The 24,277-nt window shown below is 37.5% G+C and overlaps 1 protein-coding gene across 8 annotated transcripts in view; it reads right to left on the bottom strand.

The window, feature by feature from the left end:
* Positions 1-6,792: 6,792 nt before the first annotated feature.
* rapgef2b (Rap guanine nucleotide exchange factor 2b) overlaps positions 6,793-24,277 on the bottom strand; it is a 386,003-nt gene continuing 368,518 nt past the window's right edge. For 3 of the 8 annotated variants that reach the window (XM_062039897.1, XM_062039900.1, XM_062039901.1), the window contains 3 exons: positions 14,006-14,502; positions 13,609-13,920; positions 6,793-11,463 (listed from right to left, as the gene is read on the bottom strand). In XM_062039897.1, the coding sequence (XP_061895881.1) occupies positions 11,438-11,463; positions 13,609-13,920; positions 14,006-14,502 (835 nt within the window). In that variant the 3' untranslated portion in view covers positions 6,793-11,437. Of the gene's footprint in view, positions 11,464-13,531; positions 13,921-14,005; positions 14,503-24,277 lie in introns of those variants that run through there. The other 5 variants (XM_062039895.1, XM_062039896.1, XM_062039902.1 and 2 more) reach the window with 3 other exon arrangements.

The raw sequence follows: 24,277 nt of genomic DNA, 5'->3' as shown, positions 1-24,277 counted from the left end.
CTTTAAATCAACATTATTGTTGAAACATTTCAGTAATATTAATATATAATACTGTTAAATGTCTGTACTTTAAATCAACATTATTGTTGAAACATTTCAGTAATATTAATTAATATATAATGTTAAATGTCTGTACTTTAAATCAACATTATTGTTGAAACATTTCAGTAATATTAATTAATATATAATGTTAAATGTCTCTACTTTAAATCAACATTATTGTTGAAACATTTCAGTAATATTAATGAATATATAATGTTAAATGTCTGTCCTTTAAATCAACATTATTGTTGAAACATTTCAGTAATATTAATGAATATATAATGTTAAATGTCTGTACTTTAAATCAACATTATTGTTGAAACATTTCAGTAATATTAATTAATATATAATACTGTTAATTGTCTGTACTTTAAATCAACATTATTTTTGAAACATTTCAGTAATATTAATTAATATATAATGTTAAATGTCTGTTCTTTAAATCAACATTATTGTTGAAACATTTCAGTAATATTAATGAATATATAATGTTAAATGTCTGTACTTTAAATCAACATTATTGTTGAAACATTTCAGTAATATTAATTAATATATAATGTTAAATGTCTGTCCTTTAAATCAACATTATTGTTGAAACATTTCAGTAATATTAATGAATATATAATGTTAAATGTATGTACTTTAAATCAACATTATTTTTGAAACATTTCAGTAATATTAATTAATATATAATGTTAAATGTCTGTACTTTAAATCAACATTATTGTTGAAACATTTCAGTAATATTAATGAATATATAATGTTAAATGTCTGTTCTTTAAATCAACATTATTTTTGAAACATTTCAGTAATATTAATTAATATATAATGTTAAATGTCTGTACTTTAAATCAACATTATTGTTGAAACATTTCAGTAATATTAATTAATATATAATACTGTTAAATGTCTGTACTTTAAATCAACATTATTGTTGAAACATTTCAGTAATATTAATGAATATATAATGTTAAATGTCTGTACTTTAAATCAACATTATTGTTGAAACATTTCAGTAATATTAATGAATATATAATGTTAAATGTATGTACTTTAAATCAACATTATTGTTGAAACATTTCAGTAATATTAATTAATATATAATACTGTTAAATGTCTGTACTTTAAATCAACATTATTGTTGAAACATTTCAGTAATATTAATGAATATATAATGTTAAATGTCTGTACTTTAAATCAACATTATAGTTGAAACATTTCAGTAATATTAATGAATATATAATGTTAAATGTATGTACTTTAAATCAACATTATTGTTGAAACATTTCAGTAATATTAATGAATATATAATGTTAAATGTCTGTACTTTAAATCAACATTATTGTTGAAACATTTCAGTAATATTAATTAATATATAATACTGTTAAATGTCTGTCCTTTAAATCAACATTATTGTTGAAACATTTCAGTAATATTAATTAATATATAATACTGTTAAATGTCTGTACTTTAAATCAACATTATTGTTGAAACATTTCAGTAATATTAATTAATATATAATGTTAAATGTGTGTACTTTAAATCATTATTTTTGAAACATTTCAGTAATATTAATGAATATATAATGTTAAATGTCTGTTCTTTAAATCAACATTATTGTTGAAACATTTCAGTAATATTAATTAATATATAATGTTAAATGTATGTACTTTAAATCAACATTATTGTTGAAACATTTCAGTAATATTAATTAATATATAATACTGTTAAATGTCTGTCCTTTAAATCAACATTATTGTTGAAACATTTCAGTAATATTAATGAATATATAATACTGTTAAATGTCTGTACTTTAAATCAACATTATTGTTGAAACATTTCAGTAATATTAATGAATATATAATGTTAAATGTATGTACTTTAAATCAACATTATTTTTGAAACATTTCAGTAATATTAATTAATATATAATGTTAAATGTCTGTTCTTTAAATCAACATTATTGTTGAAACATTTCAGTAATATTAATGAATATATAATGTTAAATGTATGTACTTTAAATCAACATTATTTTTGAAACATTTCAGTAATATTAATTAATATATAATGTTAAATGTCTGTTCTTTAAATCAACATTATTGTTGAAACATTTCAGTAATATTAATGAATATATAATGTTAAATGTCTGTACTTTAAATCAACATTATTGTTGAAACATTTCAGTAATATTAATGAATATATAATGTTAAATGTATGTACTTTAAATCAACATTATTGTTGAAACATTTCAGTAATATTAATGAATATATAATACTGTTAAATGTCTGTCCTTTAAATCAACATTATTGTTGAAACATTTCAGTAATATTAATGAATATATAATGTTAAATGTCTGTACTTTAAATCAACATTATTGTTGAAACATTTCAGTAATATTAATGAATATATAATGTTAAATGTATGTACTTTAAATCAACATTATTTTTGAAACATTTCAGTAATATTAATTAATATATAATGTTAAATGTCTGTTCTTTAAATCAACATTATTGTTGAAACATTTCAGTAATATTAATGAATATATAATGTTAAATGTATGTACTTTAAATCAACATTATTTTTGAAACATTTCAGTAATATTAATTAATATATAATGTTAAATGTCTGTTCTTTAAATCAACATTATTGTTGAAACATTTCAGTAATATTAATGAATATATAATGTTAAATGTCTGTACTTTAAATCAACATTATTGTTGAAACATTTCAGTAATATTAATGAATATATAATGTTAAATGTCTGTACTTTAAATCAACATTATTGTTGAAACATTTCAGTAATATTAATGAATATATAATGTTAAATGTATGTACTTTAAATCAACATTATTTTTGAAACATTTCAGTAATATTAATTAATATATAATGTTAAATGTCTGTTCTTTAAATCAACATTATTGTTGAAACATTTCAGTAATATTAATGAATATATAATGTTAAATGTCTGTACTTTAAATCAACATTATTGTTGATAATTCAGACGTTTTGTTAACGCTGTATTATAAAAAAAGAGTCAAACGAAGTGCTATCGATCGCTGTCAATGACGTAAGAGGAACTGACGTAACAGAAATGATCCCGGAAGTAAATGGGTGTTTTTTGTGATGGGAAGAAAATTGGCATGACAGTGCCTTCAATCAGTCATTTTGGCGGCCATTTTACCTTGGCATTCTGGGAATTGTAGTTTTCAATGATTTTGAGCATGTAGGGCATGGATTACTGACACTTCTGAGTTTTTAACTCCACATTACTTTTATATCATTTGGCAACTTGGAGTCTGTTCGGAGACCTCTGTTAGTTCAACTTGACATGCTTATCAGGTAAATATAAATAAATACAGATGTGTACTTCCAGTTTAGGTCCCCGTTAAATAAGGACATGGACATGTACTTGTCTCCAAGCAGTATTGTGTTCTAGAGATAAACATTAAGAAGTATCTAGGACATGATATTTGGACACAAGCTTGCATGAGTGTGTGTAGTGCACTTATATAACCTCTGTGCATGAGTGTGTGTAGTGCACTTATATAACCTCTGTGCATGAGTGTGTGTAGTGCACTTATATAACCTCTGTGCATGAGTGTGTGTAGTGCACTTATATAACCTCTGTGCATGAGTGTGTGTAGTGCACTTATATAACCTCTGTGCATGAGTGTGTGTAGTGCACTTATATAACCTCTGTGCATGAGTGTGTGTAGTGCACTTATATAACCTCTGTGCATGAGTGTGTGTAGTGCACTTATATAACCTCTGTGCATGAGTGTGTGTAGTGCACTTATATAACCTCTGTGCATGAGTGTGTGTAGTGCACTTATATAACCTCTGTGCATGAGTGTGTAGTGCACTTATATAACCTCTGTGCATGAGTGTGTGTAGTGCACTTATATAACCTCTGTGCATGAGTGTGTAGTGCACTTATATAACCTCTGTGCATGAGTGTGTGTAGTGCACTTATATAACCTCTGTGACGGTGGTGCCTGGAAGGTCTGCTGCTCGTACACCCATCTTTGCAAACTTATAACAATCACATGTACGTAAGTATTCACAGCCTTTGCGCAATACTTGCACTTTTGTCAGCAATTACACCTCCAGTCTTTTTGAACACCTGCATGCCACAAGTTTGGCACACCTACAGTAACTTTGGCCACTTTCCTCTTTGCAGCACCTCTCAAGCTCCATCAGGAAGGTTTTCATCCCGGATGTCTCTGTACATTGCTGCATTCATCTTAGTCTAGTCAGGGAAGTGACCAAGACCATGGTCACTCTGTCACAGCTACAGCATTCCTCTGTGGAGAGTGGAGAACCTTCCGGAATCCGGCCTGTATGGTAGAGTGGCCACTTGGAAGCCAATGCTGAGTAAAAAGTTTGCCAAAATGCACCTGAAAGACTCCCAGACCATGAGCAACTAAATTCTCTGGTCTGATAAGACACAGATTGAAGACTTTGGCACAAATGCTATTTGGAGGGAAGCTCATCAGCAGGCCAATAGCAGCCCTACAGTGAACATGGTGGTGGCAGCATCATGCTGTGGGGATGCTTTTAGCAACAGGAACTGGGAGACTTGTCAGGACAGAGGGAAAGATAAATGCAGCAATGTACAGAGACATCCTGGATGAAAAACAACACTTCCCATCCAACCTGAGGGAGCTTGAGAGGTGCTGCAAAGAGGAAAGTGCCCAAAGATAGGTGTGCCAAGCTTGTGGTGTGGTATTCAAAAAGTCTGGAGACATTAATTGCTGCCAAAGGTGCGTCAACAAAGTATTGAGTGAAGGCTATAAATATTTATGTACATGTGATTTTTTTTTTTTTTTTAATACATTTGCCGAAATTTAAAAAAAAAAAGTTCACATTGTCATTACAGGGTGTTGTGCGTAGAATGTTGAGGTCAAACATGAATTTATTTCATTTTGGAATAAGGCTGTGATGTAACAACATTTGAAAAAAATAAATAAATAAGTGTTGTGAATACTTCCTAGATGCACTGTATTTTAAAAACAAGTAATTGCCACATAACCCTGGAATTATTTGAACTATATACAATATATGAAATGTATTTTACACACAAGACAAGGAATGATGCAAAAGTGTATATTCATAGTTGTGTGTACAGTTATAGAAATGTGTTCCTCAAATGGGACTTCTTTGTGTTAGTGATATGATACATGGAAATATACCCTATATATATATATATGGTGTGAAGGAGTGATACATGGAAATATATATATATATATATATATATATATATATATATATATATATATATATATATATATATATATATATATATATATATATATATATATATATATATATATATATATATATATATATATATATATATATATATAGGGTGAATGAGTGATACATGGACATACAGCGTATATATATATATATATGGGGTGAAGAAGTGATACATGGACATATACCCTATATATACACTATCGTTCAAAAGTTTGGGGTCACCAAAACAATTTAGTGTAATAGCCTTCTAAGAACAAGAATAGACTGTGGAGTTTCAGATGAAAGTTCTCTTTTTCTGGCCATTTTGAGCGTTTAATTGACCACACAAGTGTGATGCTCCAGAAAGTCAATCTGCTCAAAGGAAGGTCAGTTTTGTAGCTTCTGTAACGAGCTAAAGTGTTTTCAGATGTGTGAACATGATTGCACAAGGGTTTTCTAATCATCAATTAGCCTTCTGAGCCAATGAGCAAACACATTGTACCATTAGAACACTGGAGTGATAGTTGCTGGAAATGGGCCTCTATACACCTATGTAGATATTGCACCAAAAAGCAGACATTTGCAGCTAGAATAGTCATTTACCACATTAGCAATGTATAGAGTGTATTTCTGTAAAGTTAAGACTAGTTTAAAGTTATCTTCATTGAAAAGTACAGTGCTTTTCCTTCAAAAATAAGGACATTTACATGTGACCCCAAACTTTTGAACGGTAGTATATATATAAATGTGTATGTATATATATATATATATATATAAATGTGTATGTATATATATATATATATATACATATATATATATATATATATATATATATATATATATATATATATATATATTATATAAACATTATATATATATATATAATATAATATATATATATATAATATAATATATATATATATACAATATATATATATATATATATATATATATATATATATATATATATATATATATATATAATGTTTATATAAATATATATATAGTGTATATATATATATATATATATATATATATATATATATATATATATATATATATATATATATATATATATATATATATATATATATATATATATATATATATATATATATACACACACACTGTATATGGACGGACTTTGGATAATGGATAACAAAAAAAAAGTGTTTTGTTAACTTTTTTTTTTACTCTTAGCTCAGACACTACAGTCCAACAATGGGTTAGATGTGTTGTGTTCTATTAATAGTAACAATATCAGTATTAATGAAAATAACAAACATGGTGATTTATGTTTTTTTCCCCCACGAAATATTTGTTGATATTTTTGGGACATTGACTACATTTAATACAACATTTTTATCATATTTTTGGTCCTAATTGGAGACTTTATTATTGGCCCCAAAGGTTCAGTTTACATTTTAAATTTAGTTTGGACTTAGTCAGGCTGAGAAAAAAACTGAAAAATTGTAAATTTGTCACCAAGAAAATGTCGGATTATACTGCATATATAAATATATGGCAAGTAAACAAGCTGCACTGATATGCATATGAAAGTCCCCTAAAAGCGAGGAAATATGCAAATATGTCAGAAAGTGGACGACTTGATCCACACCACTTCTGAGTGAGAAAAAGGTGTGTAGATTGGATTCTGTATGCGGTATTTATTGAATCCCAGCTTTTCATACAAACTGGATGTTGAGGCATAAACAATAATACATTTCAACAAAAATATAACCAATATGTACAATTATTGTATTAAAAATACAAAAAGAAAAGCAGAAGCAAACAAGGATAGATATTACAGTACTCCGCCAATGGTCTTTGTAAAAGACATAGAGGTGGAAGTGGTGGAAATGGTACAAGAAGAGAACATCACCAGCTAAATGTACACGTCTTCACCGACATTACGCCAAAAAAACAGCAGCACTTCTACACCAAATCTTGACGCTCTTTGTGCAACGCTACTTCTGCAAATGAACGCCTCAGTGATCAGTCCACGAACGCACCACCCAACAAACTAAACCGCCATACCCAGAAAAAAAACACATTTTTAGTGGAAAACACGGCAACGTTTTTCCATCCAGTCGTTCTTTTGAAATCTTCTCCAAAACTGATCAATGTGATCAGCCTCAATCTGGGACTGAAGACCGAAGACCATCAGCGCCGCGTGGAACCAGATTCTGTTGTCCAATAAACATTTGAAAGAAGCCCAGAACAAATGCACAATTACCAGGATCAATTACCAGGATCAATTCAAACCAGGAGCATCACTGTGGGGGAACGTCATGGAATTTACACACTTTCATTCATTATTACTTTCTTCTGGTTATGAAAGGTTCAATTGACATTATACAAACATTCGGCTATTCTTTTCCTGATAATTCTATTTTATTACTGTAAAAGTCAAACTTGTGTCTTGTACAAAATCATACACTATACTGTTGTTGTTGTTTGTTCCTATGATATTGTTGTCATACATGACAAATGTCTCTTTTTGTTCCCCTTCACTTTACTTTCACGTCATTTCAAGCCTGGAGATGTTTTTATTTACCCTGGTAATTGACACATTATTTACCCTGGTAATTGACACATTTAAACCACAAGTTTACTTTTGTAAAATGACAACATTCTAATGATCGTTTCAGCCGCGTCGCTGATGGTATCATTCTGTATCATCCATGTCATCGTTCTGTATCATCCGTGGTATCATTATGTATCATCCATGGTATCATTCTGTATCATCCATGGTATCGTTCTGATCGGCAGCCTTTTGCTTTTTGTTTTGACTTCTCCGCCAAAGTCTAGAAAAAGGGCAACATTTGTTCAGTCAGCACGTTGCGAGGCGGGTGTCATGTGATGTTTGATGATGTCACTTGGACGGCCATGACAGAAGGGCAATCATCTCCAGTAAGGCATAGTGGAGGGGGCGGGGTCTGTGCGGCTCCGGGGGCGGGGTCTGTGCGGCTCCGGGGGCGGGGTTTCTCTTTGAAAGCATAGAAAAAGAAGCAGTCGTGTGGTTTTGTAAGGCGCTTTGGACATTCACACCATGTGGTCGTCTTCTCGCAAAGATTGACGACCCCGCCCCCTTGTAGTTTCAGTCCTCAGGCCACGCCCCCTCCCAGCATGTTTTTGTGCTTTTGGGCTGCCGGCGAGTGTCGCGTAGAAGATCCACTCTTACCCTGCTGTCCAGGAGGCCGCTAGCATTGTGCTCAAAGTGCTAGTTGTGTGTGTGTTCTTGTATTTCTAGCCTTCTTGAGACATCAACAAGGAAAAGTAGCTTCCATATGAGGAGGTGTGAACAAGTCATGTCATAAATCATGCTCCCAATAGCATTGCATCTAATAGAGAGCCAAATACTAGAGTCTGTGAACATTGCTCCAAAGTCAGGATTTGTTGTTGATTGAATGTGCATAGAAAAGTAAACATTGACAGGTGCAAAGGCAGCAATATATGATCAGACCAGATAAAGAAGGACTTCCCTATTCATCCCCGCCAGGTGCAAAGGCAGCAATATATGATCAGACCAGATAAAGAAGGACTTCCCTATTCATCCCCGCCAGGTGCAAAGGCAGCAATATATGATCAGACCAGATAAAGAAGGACTTCCCTATTCATCCCCGCCAGGTGCAAAGGCAGCAATATATGATCAGACCAGATAAAGAAGGACTTCCCTATTCATCCCCGCCAGGTGCAAAGGCAGCAATATATGATCAGACCAGATAAAGAAGGACTTCCCTATTCATCCCCGCCAGGTGCAAAGGCAGCAATATATGATCAGACCAGATAAAGAAGGACTTCCCTATTCATCCCCGCCAGGTGCAAAGGCAGCAATATATGATCAGACCAGATAAAGAAGGACTTCCCTATTCATCCCCGCCAGGTGCAAAGGCAGCAATATATGATCAGACCAGATAAAGAAGGACTTCCCTATTCATCCCCGCCAGGTGAACATCTGATTTGAGCACTTCCTGTGCTGACGTAAGACAAGCATATAGGATGAACACATACACCACACTACTAAGACTATACTGGACATTAACACTTAGCTGCTACAGCTAACTGTTAATGTGCGGCACAGGGGCCATCTGTGGCCCCTGACTCCTTTGTCATCTGTGGCCCCTGACTCCTTTGTCATCTGTGGCCCCTGACGCCTTTGTCATCTGTGGCCCCTGACACATTTGTCATCTGTGGCCCCTGACTCCTTTGTCATCTGTGGTCCCTGACTCCTTTGTCATATGTGGCCCCTGACTCCTTTGTCATCTGTGGCCCCTGACTCCTTTGTCATCTGTGGTCCCTGACTCCTTTGTCATATGTGGCCCCTGACTCCTTTGTCATCTGTGGCCCCTGACACATTTGTCATATGTGGCCCCTGACTCATTTGCCCCTGACACATTTGTCATCTGTGGCCCCTGACTCCTTTGTCATATGTGGCCCCTGACTCCTTTGTCATCTGTGGCCCCTGACACATTTGTCATATGTGGCCCCTGACTCATTTGTCATCTGTGGTCCCTGACTCCTTTGTCATCTGTGGCCCCTGACACATTTGTCATCTGTGGCCCCTGACACATTTGTCATCTGTGGCCCCTGACTCCTTTGTCATCTGTGGCCCCTGACACATTTGTCATATGTGGCCCCTGACTCATTTGTCATCTGTGGCCCCTGACACATTTGTCATCTGTGGCCCCTGACACATTTGTCATCTGTGGCCCCTGACTCCTTTGTCATCTGTGGCCCCTGACTCCTTTGTCATCTGTGGCCCCTGACTCCTTTGTCATCTGTGGTCCCTGACTCCTTTGTCATCTGTGGCCCCTGACTCCTTTGTCATCTGTGGCCCCTGACTCCTTTGTCATCTGTGGCCCCTGACTCCTTTGTCATCTGTGGCCCCTGACTCCTTTGTCATCGACCTTAAGCACGTTACAAAAAACAGATCTCACGTGCGCCCCTGCTGGTGAAATCTATTAAAATGAGGGTGGTCCCAAAAAGGAGGGATTTTTCAAATTGACTGTTGGTTTTAAAAGTGTTCCCCCTCTGGTCAACATATGAAATAACAAGTGTGTGTAAGAAATTGAAATGTGCCCCCTTTGGCCAACATTAATTTAAAAAAAAATAAAAAAATAATTATATATATATATATATATATATATATATATATATATAGAGAGAGAGAGAGAGAGAGACATACTGTAATAACTTTAAGTAAATAATGAAGATTAAAAACCAATTACAAACAAAAAATTGAAAAACAAAAATAAAGAACTAAAAGCAGTCTTTTTCTCACAATGTGTCAACTTTTTCTTATAAAATTGGAGATCATCTCTCATATTATTTCTGTAATATTGCAATACTTTCTCATAAAATTATTACTTTATGTAAAATTATAACTGTGTATGTAAAATGATTACTTTTCAATGCAAAATGGTGACATTTGTCATGTACAATTCAGACTTTTATCACAATATTGCCGCTGTTTTTGTTGTTCTTGTCAAATAGTGACACTTTTTGAGCAAAATTATGTTTTGTCATAATTTGACCAAGTAAAATTCCGATTGTTATTATAATATTGCCAGAATGTTAAAAGTTTTCTTATAAAATTGTGACTTTTGTGGATTAAAATTACGACACTTTTCATAAAATTGGCAAAATGTGAAGCTTTTCTTGTAAATGTGCGACTGTTAATTGAGCAAAATTCCAACTTTTATCATAAAATTGCACAAATGTTCCGTTTTTCTTGTAACATTTGGACTTGTGTTGAGTAAAATGAGCACTTGGATTATAATACTAAAGGGAGGCATGTTTGGGAGGTGTCAAGAAGGTAAGAAATACAAGAGTGTGTGTGCTAATACTGGGTTCAAACACTTGAGTGGCGAACAAGGAGTGCAAACATCACATCCACTGCTTGCGGGAGTCTTGTGTATTCCTACAAATCCAAAGTGCGTGCGAGCGTTTGACCTTCTTTTCTTCTTCTTCTTCTTCTTCTTCTTCTTCACAGTATATGTTGGATTTTTTGCATGCAGGGCCGCCCAACCCCCCATGATGCTTTAAGGCGGGAGGAAGAGGAGGAGGAGGAGTCCACCAATCAGGAGGCAGAGCAGGCACGTGCGTAACCCTCTGTCCTTCTCTAAGCCCCGCCCACTGGTACGTCCGTCCAGCCTCACACGGCCGACACCTGCTCGTCGTCTGCGGAGAGACGGAGGACACAAAGTTTAGCGGACAAACATGCGCCCCCTGCTGTGTTGACAACTGTTATTCAAGCACGTGAATTGGATTGTCTTGAAATTTCTCACACAGCTTTACAAAAAAAACATGCATGTCAAATTTGAGCAAGATTATTTGGAAAGCCGTCCTGGTAGTGAGACTCGACTACCGTCAATTCCGGACTATAAGCCGCTACTATTTTTCCTACGCTTTGAACCCTGCGGCTTCAAAAAGGGTGTGACTAATTTATGGATGTTTTCTTTGCCGACGGCCATAACGCAACTAGCTTTCAGTAAACACAACAAATACACTGGAAAGGTAAGTCACTGTTTGTGCAATCTTTTGCTTTCAACCACAAGTACAAGCCCCGTTCTGTCCGTAGCCTTTTCTAATGGTTTCTTCCTTCCTTCCTTCCTTCCTTCCTTCTTTCCTTCCTTCCTTCCTTCCTTCATCACTCCAAGCAACCTTGGTAAGTTTTCAAGTTTGTAAGTTTTCAAATACAACTAAAACAATTCTTACTTACTAAACTGGGGCGATACTTACTAAACTGGTACTTACTAAACTGGGGCGGTACTTACTAAACTGGTACTTACTAAACTGGGGCGGTACTTACTAAACTGGTACTTACTAAACTGGGGCGATACTTACTAAACTGGTACTTACTAAACTGGGGTGGTACTTACTAAACTGGTACTTACTAAACTGGTACTTACTAAACTGGGGCGATACTTACTAAACTGGTACTTACTAAACTGGTACTTACTAAACTGGGGCGATACTTACTAAACTGGTACTTACTAAACTGGTACTTAATAAACTGGGGCGATACTTACTAAACTGGTACTTACTAAACTGGTACTTACTAAACTGTGTTTCCATGCATATTTGTGCGTGCTATCGTAATGTAATGATTATATTAGCATTAGCTAATATGCTAACAGATTGTCTGTGTTAGTAATAACTTAAAATGACTTTCTTTTTGTATTGTTTCACTTTCACAAATAACTCAGTAAATTCACCAGAGAGTCAGCGTGGAGTTGTTGAGTCTGTTTAGCTGATTGGAGAACTAGCTTGCGCAGCTCCATGACCATGACTTGTTTTGTTTGATCAGCCGTTTTACTGCCTTGTTACAGACACAGTTTGGAAACAGTTAAGGTATGTAAATAAACATTTACAAAATATTTATGTGCAAATAACTTATTTCACAACGTCTACATCTGCAGCTTATAGTCCGGTGCGGATAATATATGGGAGGTGATTTTCTTCTCAAATGTAGCCCGTGCGGCGTACATACCGGTGCGGCTTGCATACCGGTGCGGCGTACGTACCGGTGCGGCGTACGTACCGGTGCGGCGCACGTACCGGTGCGGCGCACGTACCGGTGTGGCGCACATACCGGTGTGGCGTACATACCGGTGTGGCGTACATACCGGTGTGGCTTACATACCGGTGTGGCGTACATACCGGTGTGGCGTACATACCGGTGTGGCGTACATACCGGTGTGGCGTACATACCGGTGTGGCTTACATACCGGTGTGGCTTACATACCGGTCTGGCTTACATACCGGTCTGGCTTACATACCGGTCTGGCTTACATACCGGTCTGGCTTACATACCGGTCTGGCTTACATACCGGTCTGGCTTACATACCGGTCTGGCTTACATACCGGTGCGGTAAAATAGGGTAATTGTTCATAAGTCATGAGTAATTAAATGACCTAACTTGGACATCAGATGCACGTTAGCATGTCTTGGCCACAAATGGATTACAATCATGAGACAAAATGGTGTATACATTGTAGTGGTCTACCATGATGCATGTCTGGTTAAGTTTGCATGGACTAACTTGGGAAAGGGGGGGGGGGGGGGGGTCTGTGTTTGGGGGCAGGTGTTGTTTAGCTTCTGCTAGCATGCATGAAGTCCCATAGTGGGAGTGGTCTCAGTCCAAGTGTGTCCATGCCTTAAGAAAAGGGGGAGGGGCTATCGTATAAATTAGTCTTTACCTGCCATTTTGGGGGGGGGCTGCCTTTTTTAGACCTGCCCCCTCTGTCATGGTCGGGGAGTCTGGGGTGCACGCTGCGCCCTCGGCTTCCTCAGAGCGACAAGTTTGTGAGACAAGGACTCACCCTCCTCTTCCTCCTCCTCCTTGGCCCCGTGCTCCTCGGGGGGCTGAGGGCCCCCGCAGCCCCCCCTCTGCTTGGCCGCCTGCTGGTGGGCTTGGGAGTCGGGCGACTGCGTCACCATGCGCGAGCGCTGCAGCGCCGTGGTGTAGTCGGGCGGCCGGCGCGACGGCGCCGTAGTGGTGGCGGCGTTGTTGGCGGAGGTGGACGCGGGGGCCGGCGAGGGCGCGTGCTGGCCGTCGGCGAGGTCGGAGATGGTCAGAGCCGTGTAGCCGGGCGGGGTGGGGGGCGGCTCGCGGTAGCGCCCCTCTTTCCGGGCTGCAAGGACACGACAGAGAACAATGGAGTTGAATACGTCAGAGCGCAGTACCGACGACAGCCACAAGAGGGAGGTGTTACTCACAGACCAGACCTTTGCAGCCAGCGGGGATGGGCGATGGCGACGGCCGGCCGATCTGCTTGGCCTCCTCTGACCCGGTGGACGTGATGCTACTCGTCTCCGGGTCGGCATTGACGTCCTTGCCGCCCCTCCTCTTGATGGTGCCCGTGTCCCCCTCAGAGTCCTCCCCCCAGTAGGCGGCCGAGGACGACGACGAGCTGGCCGAAGCCCAGCTCCCCCGAGCCTGGGCGGCCCACAACGCGGCAGGTCCCCCGAGTAGGGCCTCGGGGGGGAGCCCCCCTCCGAAGGCCAGCGTCTCCCAGCTGCGGCCCTGCTGCATGGTCTGGATGTTGTCGTGGGAACCGGACGAGCACGACGTCCACGAGCCTCTGCCACTGTCGGCGGCGTCCAGGGAGACCCGGTCGCCCTGATCCTGGGTCAGCTCTTCAGAGCTGGGAGAGGAGAGCACCGTGGGGCAGCCGGCGTAAATCCCCCGACAGTCCTGCATCGATGAGTAAGACCTGAAACGTGAACACCAGTACAACACATCAAGTACTACACACGCTTCTTGGCACACTACAAATATTGTCAACAGACTATTTAGGAAGTGAAGTCACACTACAAATATTGTCAACAGACTATCTATGAAGTGAGGTCACACTACAAATATTGTCAACAGACTATTTATGAAGTGAGGTCACACTACAAATATTGTCAACAGACTATCTATGAAGTGAAGTCACACTACAAATATTGTCAACAGACTATTTATGAAGTGAGGTCACACTACAAATATTGTCAACAGACTATCTATGAAGTGAGGTCACACTACAAATATTGTCAACAGACTATTTATGAAGTGAGGTCACACTACAAATATTGTCAACAGACTATCTATGAAGTGAGGTCACACTACAAATATTGTCAACAGACTATCTATGAAGTGAGGTCACACTACAAATATTGTCAACAGACTATCTATGAAGTGAGGTCACACTACAAATATTGTCAACAGACTATTTATGAAGTGAGGTCACACTACAAATATTGTCAACAGACTATCTATGAAGTGAGGTCACACTACAAATATTGTCAACAGACTATTTATGAAGTGAGGTCACACTACAAATATTGTCAACAGACTATCTATGAAGTGAGGTCACACTACAAATATTGTCAACAGACTATTTATGAAGTGAGGTCACACTACAAATATTGTCAACAGACTATTTATGAAGTGAGGTCACACTACAAATATTGTCAACAGACTATTTATGAAGTGAGGTCACACTACAAATATTGTCAACAGACTATTTATGAAGTGAGGTCACACTACAAATATTGTCAACAGACTATTTATGAAGTGAGGTCACACTACAAATATTGTCAACAGACTATTTATGAAGTGAGGTCACACTACAAATATTGTCAACAGACTATTTCTGAAGTGAGGTCACACTACAAATATTGTCAACAGACTATTTCTGAAGTGAGGTCACACTACAAATATTGTCAACAGACTATTTATGAAGTGAGGTCACACTACAAATATTGTCAACAGACTATTTCTGAAGTGAGGTCACACTACAAATATTGTCAACAGACTATTTCTGAAGTGAGGTCACACTACAAATATTGTCAACAGACTATTTATGAAGTGAGGTCACACTACAAATATTGTCAACAGACTATCTATGAAGTGAGGTCACACTACAAATATTGTCAACAGACTATTTATGAAGTGAGGTCACACTACAAATATTGTCAACAGACTATTTATGAAGTGAGGTCACACTACAAATATTGTCAACAGACTATCTATGAAGTGAGGTCACACTACAAATATTGTCAACAGACTATTTATGAAGTGAGGTCACACTACAAATATTGTCAACAGACTATTTATGAAGTGAGGTCACACTACAAATATTGTCAACAGACTATTTATGAAGTGAGGTCACACTACAAATATTGTCAACAGACTATCTATGAAGTGAGGTCACACTACAAATATTGTCAACAGACTATCTATGAAGTGAGGTCACACTACAAATATTGTCAACAGACTATTTATGAAGTGAGGTCACACTACAAATATTGTCAACAGACTATTTAGGAAGTGAGGTCACACTACAAATATTGTCAACAGACTATCTATGAAGTGAGGTCACACTACAAATATTGTCAACAGACTATTTAGGAAGTGAGGTCACACTACAAATATTGTCAACAGACTATTTATGAAGTGAGGTCACACTACAAATATTGTCAGACTATTTATGAAGTGAGGTCACACTACAAATATTGTCAACAGACTATCTATGAAGTGAGGTCACACTACAAATATTGTCAACAAGACTATTTATGAAGTGAGGTCACACTACAAATATTGTCAACAGACTATTTATGAAGTGAGGTCACACTACAAATATTGTCAACAGACTATCTATGAAGTGAGGTCACACTACAAATATTGTCAACAGACTATTTATGAAGTGAGGTCACACTACAAATATTGTCAACAGACTATTTATGAAGTGAGGTCACACTACAAATATTGTCAACAGACTATTTATGAAGTGAGGTCACACTACAAATATTGTCAACAGACTATTTATGAAGTGAGGTCACACTACAAATATTGTCAACAGACTATTTATGAAGTGAGGTCACACTACAAATATTGTCAACAGACTATTTAGGAAGTGAGGTCACACTACAAATATTGTCAACAGACTATTTATGAAGTGAGGTCACACTACAAATATTGTCAACAAGACTATTTCTGAAGTGAGGTCACACTATAAATATTGTCAACAGACTATTTATGAAGTGAGGTCACACTACAAATATTGTCAACAGACTATCTATGAAGTGAGGTCACACTACAAATATTGTCAACAGACTATTTATGAAGTGAGGTCACACTACAAATATTGTCAACAGACTATTTATGAAGTGAGGTCACACTACAAATATTGTCAACAGACTATTTATGAAGTGAGGTCACACTACAAATATTGTCAACAGACTATCTATGAAGTGAGGTCACACTACAAATATTGTCAACAGACTATTTATGAAGTGAGGTCACACTACAAATATTGTCAACAGACTATCTATGAAGTGAGGTCACACTACAAATATTGTCAACAGACTATTTATGAAGTGAGGTCACACTACAAATATTGTCAACAGACTATTTATGAAGTGAGGTCACACTACAAATATTGTCAACAGACTATCTATGAAGTGAGGTCACACTACAAATATTGTCAACAGACTATTTATGAAGTGAGGTCACACTACAAATATTGTCAACAGACTATCTATGAAGTGAGGTCACACTACAAATATTGTCAACAGACTATTTATGAAGTGAGGTCACACTACAAATATTGTCAACAGACTATTTATGAAGTGAGGTCACACTACAAATATTGTCAACAGACTATCTATGAAGTGAGGTCACACTACAAATATTGTCAACAGACTATTTATGAAGTGAGGTCACACTACAAATATTGTCAACAGACTATTTATGAAGTGAGGTCACACTACAAATATTGTCAACAGACTATTTATGAAGTGATGTCACACTACAAATATTGTCAACAGACTATCTATGAAGTGAGGTCACACTACAAATATTGTCAACAGACTATTTATGAAGTGATGTCACACTACAAATATTGTCAACAGACTATTTATGAAGTGAGGTCACACTACAAATATTGTCAACAGACTATTTAGGAAGTGAGGTCACACTACAAATATTGTCAACAGACTATTTATGAAGTGAGGTCACACTACAAATATTGTCAACAGACTATCTATGAAGTGAGGTCACACTACAAATATTGTCAACAGACTATTTATGAAGTGAGGTCACACTACAAATATTGTCAACAGACTATTTATGAAGTGAGGTCACACTACAAATATTGTCAACAGACTATTTATGAAGTGAGGTCACACTACAAATATTGTCAACAGACTATTTATGAAGTGAGGTCACACTACAAATATTGTCAACAGACTATCTATGAAGTGAGGTCACACTACAAATATTGTCAACAGACTATTTATGAAGTGAGGTCACACTACAAATATTGTCAACAGACTATCTATGAAGTGAGGTCACACTACAAATATTGTCAACAGATTATTTATGAAGTGAGGTCACACTACAAATATTGTCAACAGACTATTTATGAAGTGAGGTCACACTACAAATATTGTCAACAAGACTATTTCTGAAGTGAGGTCACACTATAAATATTGTCAACAGACTATTTATGAAGTGAGGTCACACTACAAATATTGTCAACAGACTATTTATGAAGTGAGGTCACACTACAAATATTGTCAACAGACTATCTATGAAGTGAGGTCACACTACAAATATTGTCAACAGACTATTTATGAAGTGAGGTCACACTACAAATATTGTCAACAGACTATCTATGAAGTGAGGTCACACTACAAATATTGTCAACAGACTATTTATGAAGTGAGGTCACACTACAAATATTGTCAACAGACTATTTATGAAGTGAGGTCACACTACAAATATTGTCAACAGACTATTTATGAAGTGAGGTCACACTACAAATATTGTCAACAGACTATCTATGAAGTGAGGTCACACTACAAATATTGTCAACAGACTATTTATGAAGTGAGGTCACACTACAAATATTGTCAACAGACTATTTCTGAAGTGAGGTCACACTACAAAAGTCCGCCTCCACACTTGCTGTTAGGTGCACATCTGTGGGATCAACCATACATTTTGGACTAGTATACTAATCAATCATATTCCGTACTATACTGCCTCTAAAAAGTACCGGTCCCCCACCCCTTCGCCACGTCGTGACATTGCGGGTTTTAAGAGCAGAGGAGCATGTTGGGCAGTGCACACACACAGAGTACTTACAAGCAGACAGTGTGGAGACAGAAAAGGGAGAACGGAAGCATTTTGGTGTAAAAAGTAAAGACAAAAGTTAATTTATAACACTGAAACACCCTCAGGAAGAGCTGCTTTAACACATGGCTAGCTAGCTAGCGGCTAATGTCCATCCACAGTGTTTTAGCTACTCACTAATCCTGGTCTCCATGGCGACAAATAAAGTACAATTCTTACAAGGAATAGCTAAACATGCTTCACTACACACTTAGCTCACCAGTGTAAACATTGGTGGATCTACACCTGACATCCACTGTAATGATACCAAGTACACAAGCTTATCTAGTCGATACTACTATGATTACATCGATATTTTTTGGCATCACAACAGTGTTTCGTTGTTTTATAATGTATATTATGTTTATAAAGTCAGTAAATATGTCCCTGGACACATGAGGACTTTGAATATGACCAATGTATGATCCTGTAACTACTTGGTATCACATCCATGTGTGGTATCATCCAAAACTAATGTCAAGTATCAAAGAAGAGAAGAATAAGTGATTATTACATTTGAACAGAAGTGTAGATAGAACATGTTAAAAGAGAAAATAAGCAGATATTAACAGTAAATGAACAAGTAGATTAATAATTACTTTTCTACCACTTGTCCCTCATAATGTGTAGAAAATAATAGGTGTATAAATGACACAATATGTTACTGCAGACTAATTAGGAGTCTTTGTTTGTTTACTTACTACTAAAAGACAAGTTGTCTAGTATGTTCAACATTTTATTGAAGGACTAAATAATAAACATATGATTAATGTACACTAACATTTTATGTTACAATAAAGCCAATAATGCAATTTTTTGTGCTCCCCTTTATTTAGAAAAGTATCGAAAAGTACCAAAAAGTATTGAAATACATGTTGGTATCGGGCCAACACTATTTTGGACTATTAGCTACTTTTCTGCTCCACTTGGAAGCCAGTGGCTTATAAACAATGCAGATTCTTTGTGGATGTGTCATTGCAGTGGCTTATAAACAATGCAGATTCTTTGTGGATGTGTCATTGCAGTGGCTTATAAACAATGCAGATTCTTTGTGGATGTGTCATTGCAGTGGCTTATAAACAATGCAGATTCTTTGTGGATGTGTCATTGCAGTGGCTTATAAACAATGCAGATTCTTTGTGGATGTGTCATTGCAGTGGCTTATAAACAATGCAGATTCTTTGTGGATGTGTCATTGCAGTGGCTTATAAACAATGCAGATTCTTTGTGGATGTGTCATTGCAGTGGCTTATAAACAATGCAGATTCTTTGTGGATGTGTCATTGCAGTGGCTTATAAACAATGCAGATTCTTTGTGGATGTGTCATTGCAGTGGCTTATAAACAATGCAGATTCTTTGTGGATGTGTCATTGCAGTGGCTTATAAACAATGCAGATTCTTTGTGGATGTGTCATTGCAGTGGCTTATAAACAATGCAGATTCTTTGTGGATGTGTCATTGCTGGCGGCCAGAAAGCAAACAGTTTAGAAAAAACCAGCAAAGACACTTAGAAGGTGTGTTATTGTTTGTGCTATGGCGCCATCTTTTGGACGAGTCCGCTCACTGCAGTATTCTTCCACTTAATGCATTTAACCGGAGGAAGAAGTGCTGCTCCGTCTTTTAGATGTTCATAGCGTTTTTACTCGTACAGATTCTTCATTCGTCACAACAAGTCGCGTTGTTTATGTTTTACAATATAACTAAAACAATTCTTACTTACTAAACTTACCCATGTGTGACGTCTGGAGGAGTGTTTGCATGCATATTTGTGTTATCGTAATGCAATGAAGCTAGCGTTGTTAGCATTAGCTAATATGCTAACACACACTCTGTATTAGTATTATTAACTTGCAACAGCATTCTTTTTGTACAAATTCCTCAGTAAATTCACCAAAACATCAGCGTGGAGTTCATGACCATGACTTCTGTTTTGTTTGATCAGCCGTTTTACTGCCCTGTTACAGACATAATTAAGGTACGTAAATAAACATTTACAACATCTGTGTGTAAATAACTCATTTCACAAAGTATATATCTGCAGCTTATTCGACTAATATATTGAAAAATAATTTTTCTCCTAAAATTTTGTGTGTTTTGGCTTGTATACCAGTGTGTTCTATGGTTGGCTTGTATACCCGTGTGTTCTATTGGCTTGTATACCAGTGTGTTCTATGGTTGGCTTGTATACCAGTGTGTTCTATGGTTGGCTTGTATACCAGTGTGTTCTATGGTTGGCTTGTATAGCAGTGTGTTCTATGGTTGGCTTGTATACCAGTGTGTTCTATGGTTGGCTTGTATACCAGTGTGTTCTATGGTTGACTTGTATACCAGTGTGTTCTATGGTTGGCTTGTATACCAGTGTGTTCTATGGTTGGCTTGTATACCAGTGTGTTCTATGGTTGGCTTGTATACCAGTGTGTTCTATGGTTGGCTTGTATACCAGTGTGTTCTATGGTTGGCTTGTATACCAGTGTGTTCTATGGTTGGCTTGTATACCAGTGTGTTCTATGGTTGGCTTGTATACCAGTGTGTTCTATGGTTGGCTTGTATACCCGTGTGTTCTATTGGCTTGTATACCAGTGTGTTCTATGGTTGGCTTGTATACCAGTGTGTTCTATGGTTGGCTTGTATACCAGTGTGTTCTATGGTTGGCTTGTATACCCGTGTGTTCTATTGGCTTGTATACCAGTGTGTTCTATGGTTGGCTTGTATACCAGTGTGTTCTATGGTTGGCTTGTATACCAGTGTGTTCTATGGTTGGCTTGTATACCAGTGTGTTCTATGGTTGTCTTGTATACCAGTGTGTTCTATGGTTGGCTTGTATACCAGTGTGTTCTATGGTTGGCTTGTATACCAGTGTGTTCTATGGTTGGCTTGTATACCAGTGTGTTCTATGGTTGGCTTGTATACCAGTGTGTTCTATGGTTCCGAGAATACAGTATTTATCTTTGGCCTACAATTGACTTGCATTTAGGCTAAGATGGAGCTGTGGTACACAAAGCACTTTCTTAACTAGCTGCCACCTACAGGCGTGGCATAGTATCGCCAGGATATTGCCATTTTTCTGTGATATTCTAGCTATCGGCTATGTATCGTCACGCAATTTGATCCTATTCACCAAGTCCAGAAGAACCTCGAGAGCAGAAGTGTCCAAATTGTGGGCCGGGCCGGGGCTGCTTCACAGCTCGTTGTAAAACCCAGGTGTCAAACTCAAGGCCACAGCATTTTATCTGGCCCACAAACACCTTCACTTCATATTTGCTCACTAAATGTAATGGATTTTTTCATTTTGACATAAAAAATATATGTACTGCTTGAAATTGAACACATTTTAAACTTTAATATTATCCAATATTGCAACAAATATTACAGAATATTATCATATTTTCCAAACTGTAAAATCTACACTTGTTGTTTTTAAAAGTGTATTACTGTAAATGGAAAGACAGTACTTTTGTTTTTACGGTAGAAAAACTGTCAGCTAAGTTGCCAGAATAAAAAAATAACTTGTACTGTTTTTCCATGAACAATATCAAAACTATGTCAATTTAACAGTAACATTCTGGCAACTAAACTGCCAGCTTTTTCCGTAACCCCCCCCCAAAAAACAGTGGTACTGTTTTTCCATTTACCGTAAAATGTTGTGTCAAATTAAAAAAAGACTATATATTACAGTAAAACGTTGTAAATGTAAAGTTGTAAAATGGACAGTCTACTTCAAACAATGTATATAATTATTCATGGCAAATTCATACATTATCAGTTGTTACAAGCGGCCCTCTGATGGCAGCCATAACTGCAATGTGGCCCTCAATGACAACCACTTTCACATCCCCGTTCTAAAAATACTATTACAACAAAAGTGGACTAAAAGAGCAAACAGGTGAATTTAATAAGAAAAAGTTGCAATGCTGCACTTTTTGTCTTCAAACTGTCATTGCACAAAAACGATGATGAATCACAATCAATGTTATGAATTATTGGCCAATTCAAGGCTCAAATGACTTCAAAGTAATTCAACCAATTCAAAATGTTGCATGTGTTGTATTTGCCATATAAACTAACTACATTTTCTTTCATCAAAATATGAACGCACAATAAACTTCTAATCCACACATCTGAAGTTCATCTAAAAATGTAAGCCTTGACAGTAAAACAAAATATATCTATGACTTATTTTGAACCCTTTTATGAGTGAGGCCCTTTAGCTTGAGTGAGGCCCTTTAGCTTGAGTGGGGCCCTTTAGCTTGAGTGGGGCCCTTTAGCTTGAGTGGGGCCCTTTAGCTTGAGTGGAGCCCTTTAGCTTGAGTGAGGCCCTTTAGCTTGAGTGGGGCCCTTTAGCTTGAGTGGGGCCCTTTAGCTTGAGTGGAGCCCTTTAGCTTGAGTGGGGCCCTTTAGCTTGAGTGAGGCCCTTTAGCTTGAGTGGGGCCCTTTAGCTTGAGTGGGGCCCTTTAGCTTGAGTGGAGCCCTTTAGCTTGAGTGGGGCCCTTTAGCTTGAGTGAGGCCCTTTAGCTTGAGTGGGGCCCTTTAGCTTGAGTGGGGCCCTTTAGCTTGAGTGGGGCCCTTTAGCTTGAGTGGAGCCCTTTAGCTTGAGTGAGGCCCTTTAGCTTGAGTGGGGCCCTTTAGCTTGAGTGGGGCCCTTTAGCTTGAGTGGGGCCCTTTAGCTTGAGTGAGGCCCTTTAGCTTGAGTGGGGCCCTTTAGATTGAGTGAGGCCCTTTAGCTTGAGTGGGGCCCTTTAGATTGAGTGAGGCCCTTTAGCTTGAGTGGGGCCCTTTAGCTTGAGTGGGGCCCTTTAGCTTGAGTGGGGCCCTTTAGCTTGAGTGGGGCCCTTTAGCTTGAGTGGAGCCCTTTAGCTTGAGTGAGGCCCTTTAGCTTGAGTGGGGCCCTTTAGATTGAGTGAGGCCCTTTAGCTTGAGTGGGGCCCTTTAGCTTGAGTGGGGCCCTTTAGCTTGAGTGGGGCCCTTTAGATTGAGTGAGGCCCTTTAGCTTGAGTGGGGCCCTTTAGCTTGAGTGGGGCCCTTTAGCTTGAGTGGGGCCCTTTAGCTTGAGTGAGGCCCTTTAGCTTGAGTGGGGCCCTTTAGCTTGAGTGGGGCCCTTTAGCTTGAGTGGGGCCCTTTAGCTTGAGTGAGGCCCTTTAGCTTGAGTGAGGCCCTTTAGCTTGAGTGGGGCCCTTTAGCTTGAGTGGGGCCCTTTAGCTTGAGTGGGGCCCTTTAGCTTGAGTGGAGCCCTTTAGCTTGAGTGAGGCCCTTTAGCTTGAGTGGGGCCCTTTAGCTTGAGTGGGGCCCTTTAGCTTGAGTGGAGCCCTTTAGCTTGAGTGGGGCCCTTTAG

The sequence above is a fragment of the Entelurus aequoreus genome, linkage group LG28 (genome assembly GCF_033978785.1).
Source record: "Entelurus aequoreus isolate RoL-2023_Sb linkage group LG28, RoL_Eaeq_v1.1, whole genome shotgun sequence".
NCBI classification, from domain to species: Eukaryota; Metazoa; Chordata; class Actinopteri; order Syngnathiformes; family Syngnathidae; genus Entelurus; species Entelurus aequoreus.
This window is presented reverse-complemented; position numbering and strand designations above follow the sequence as displayed.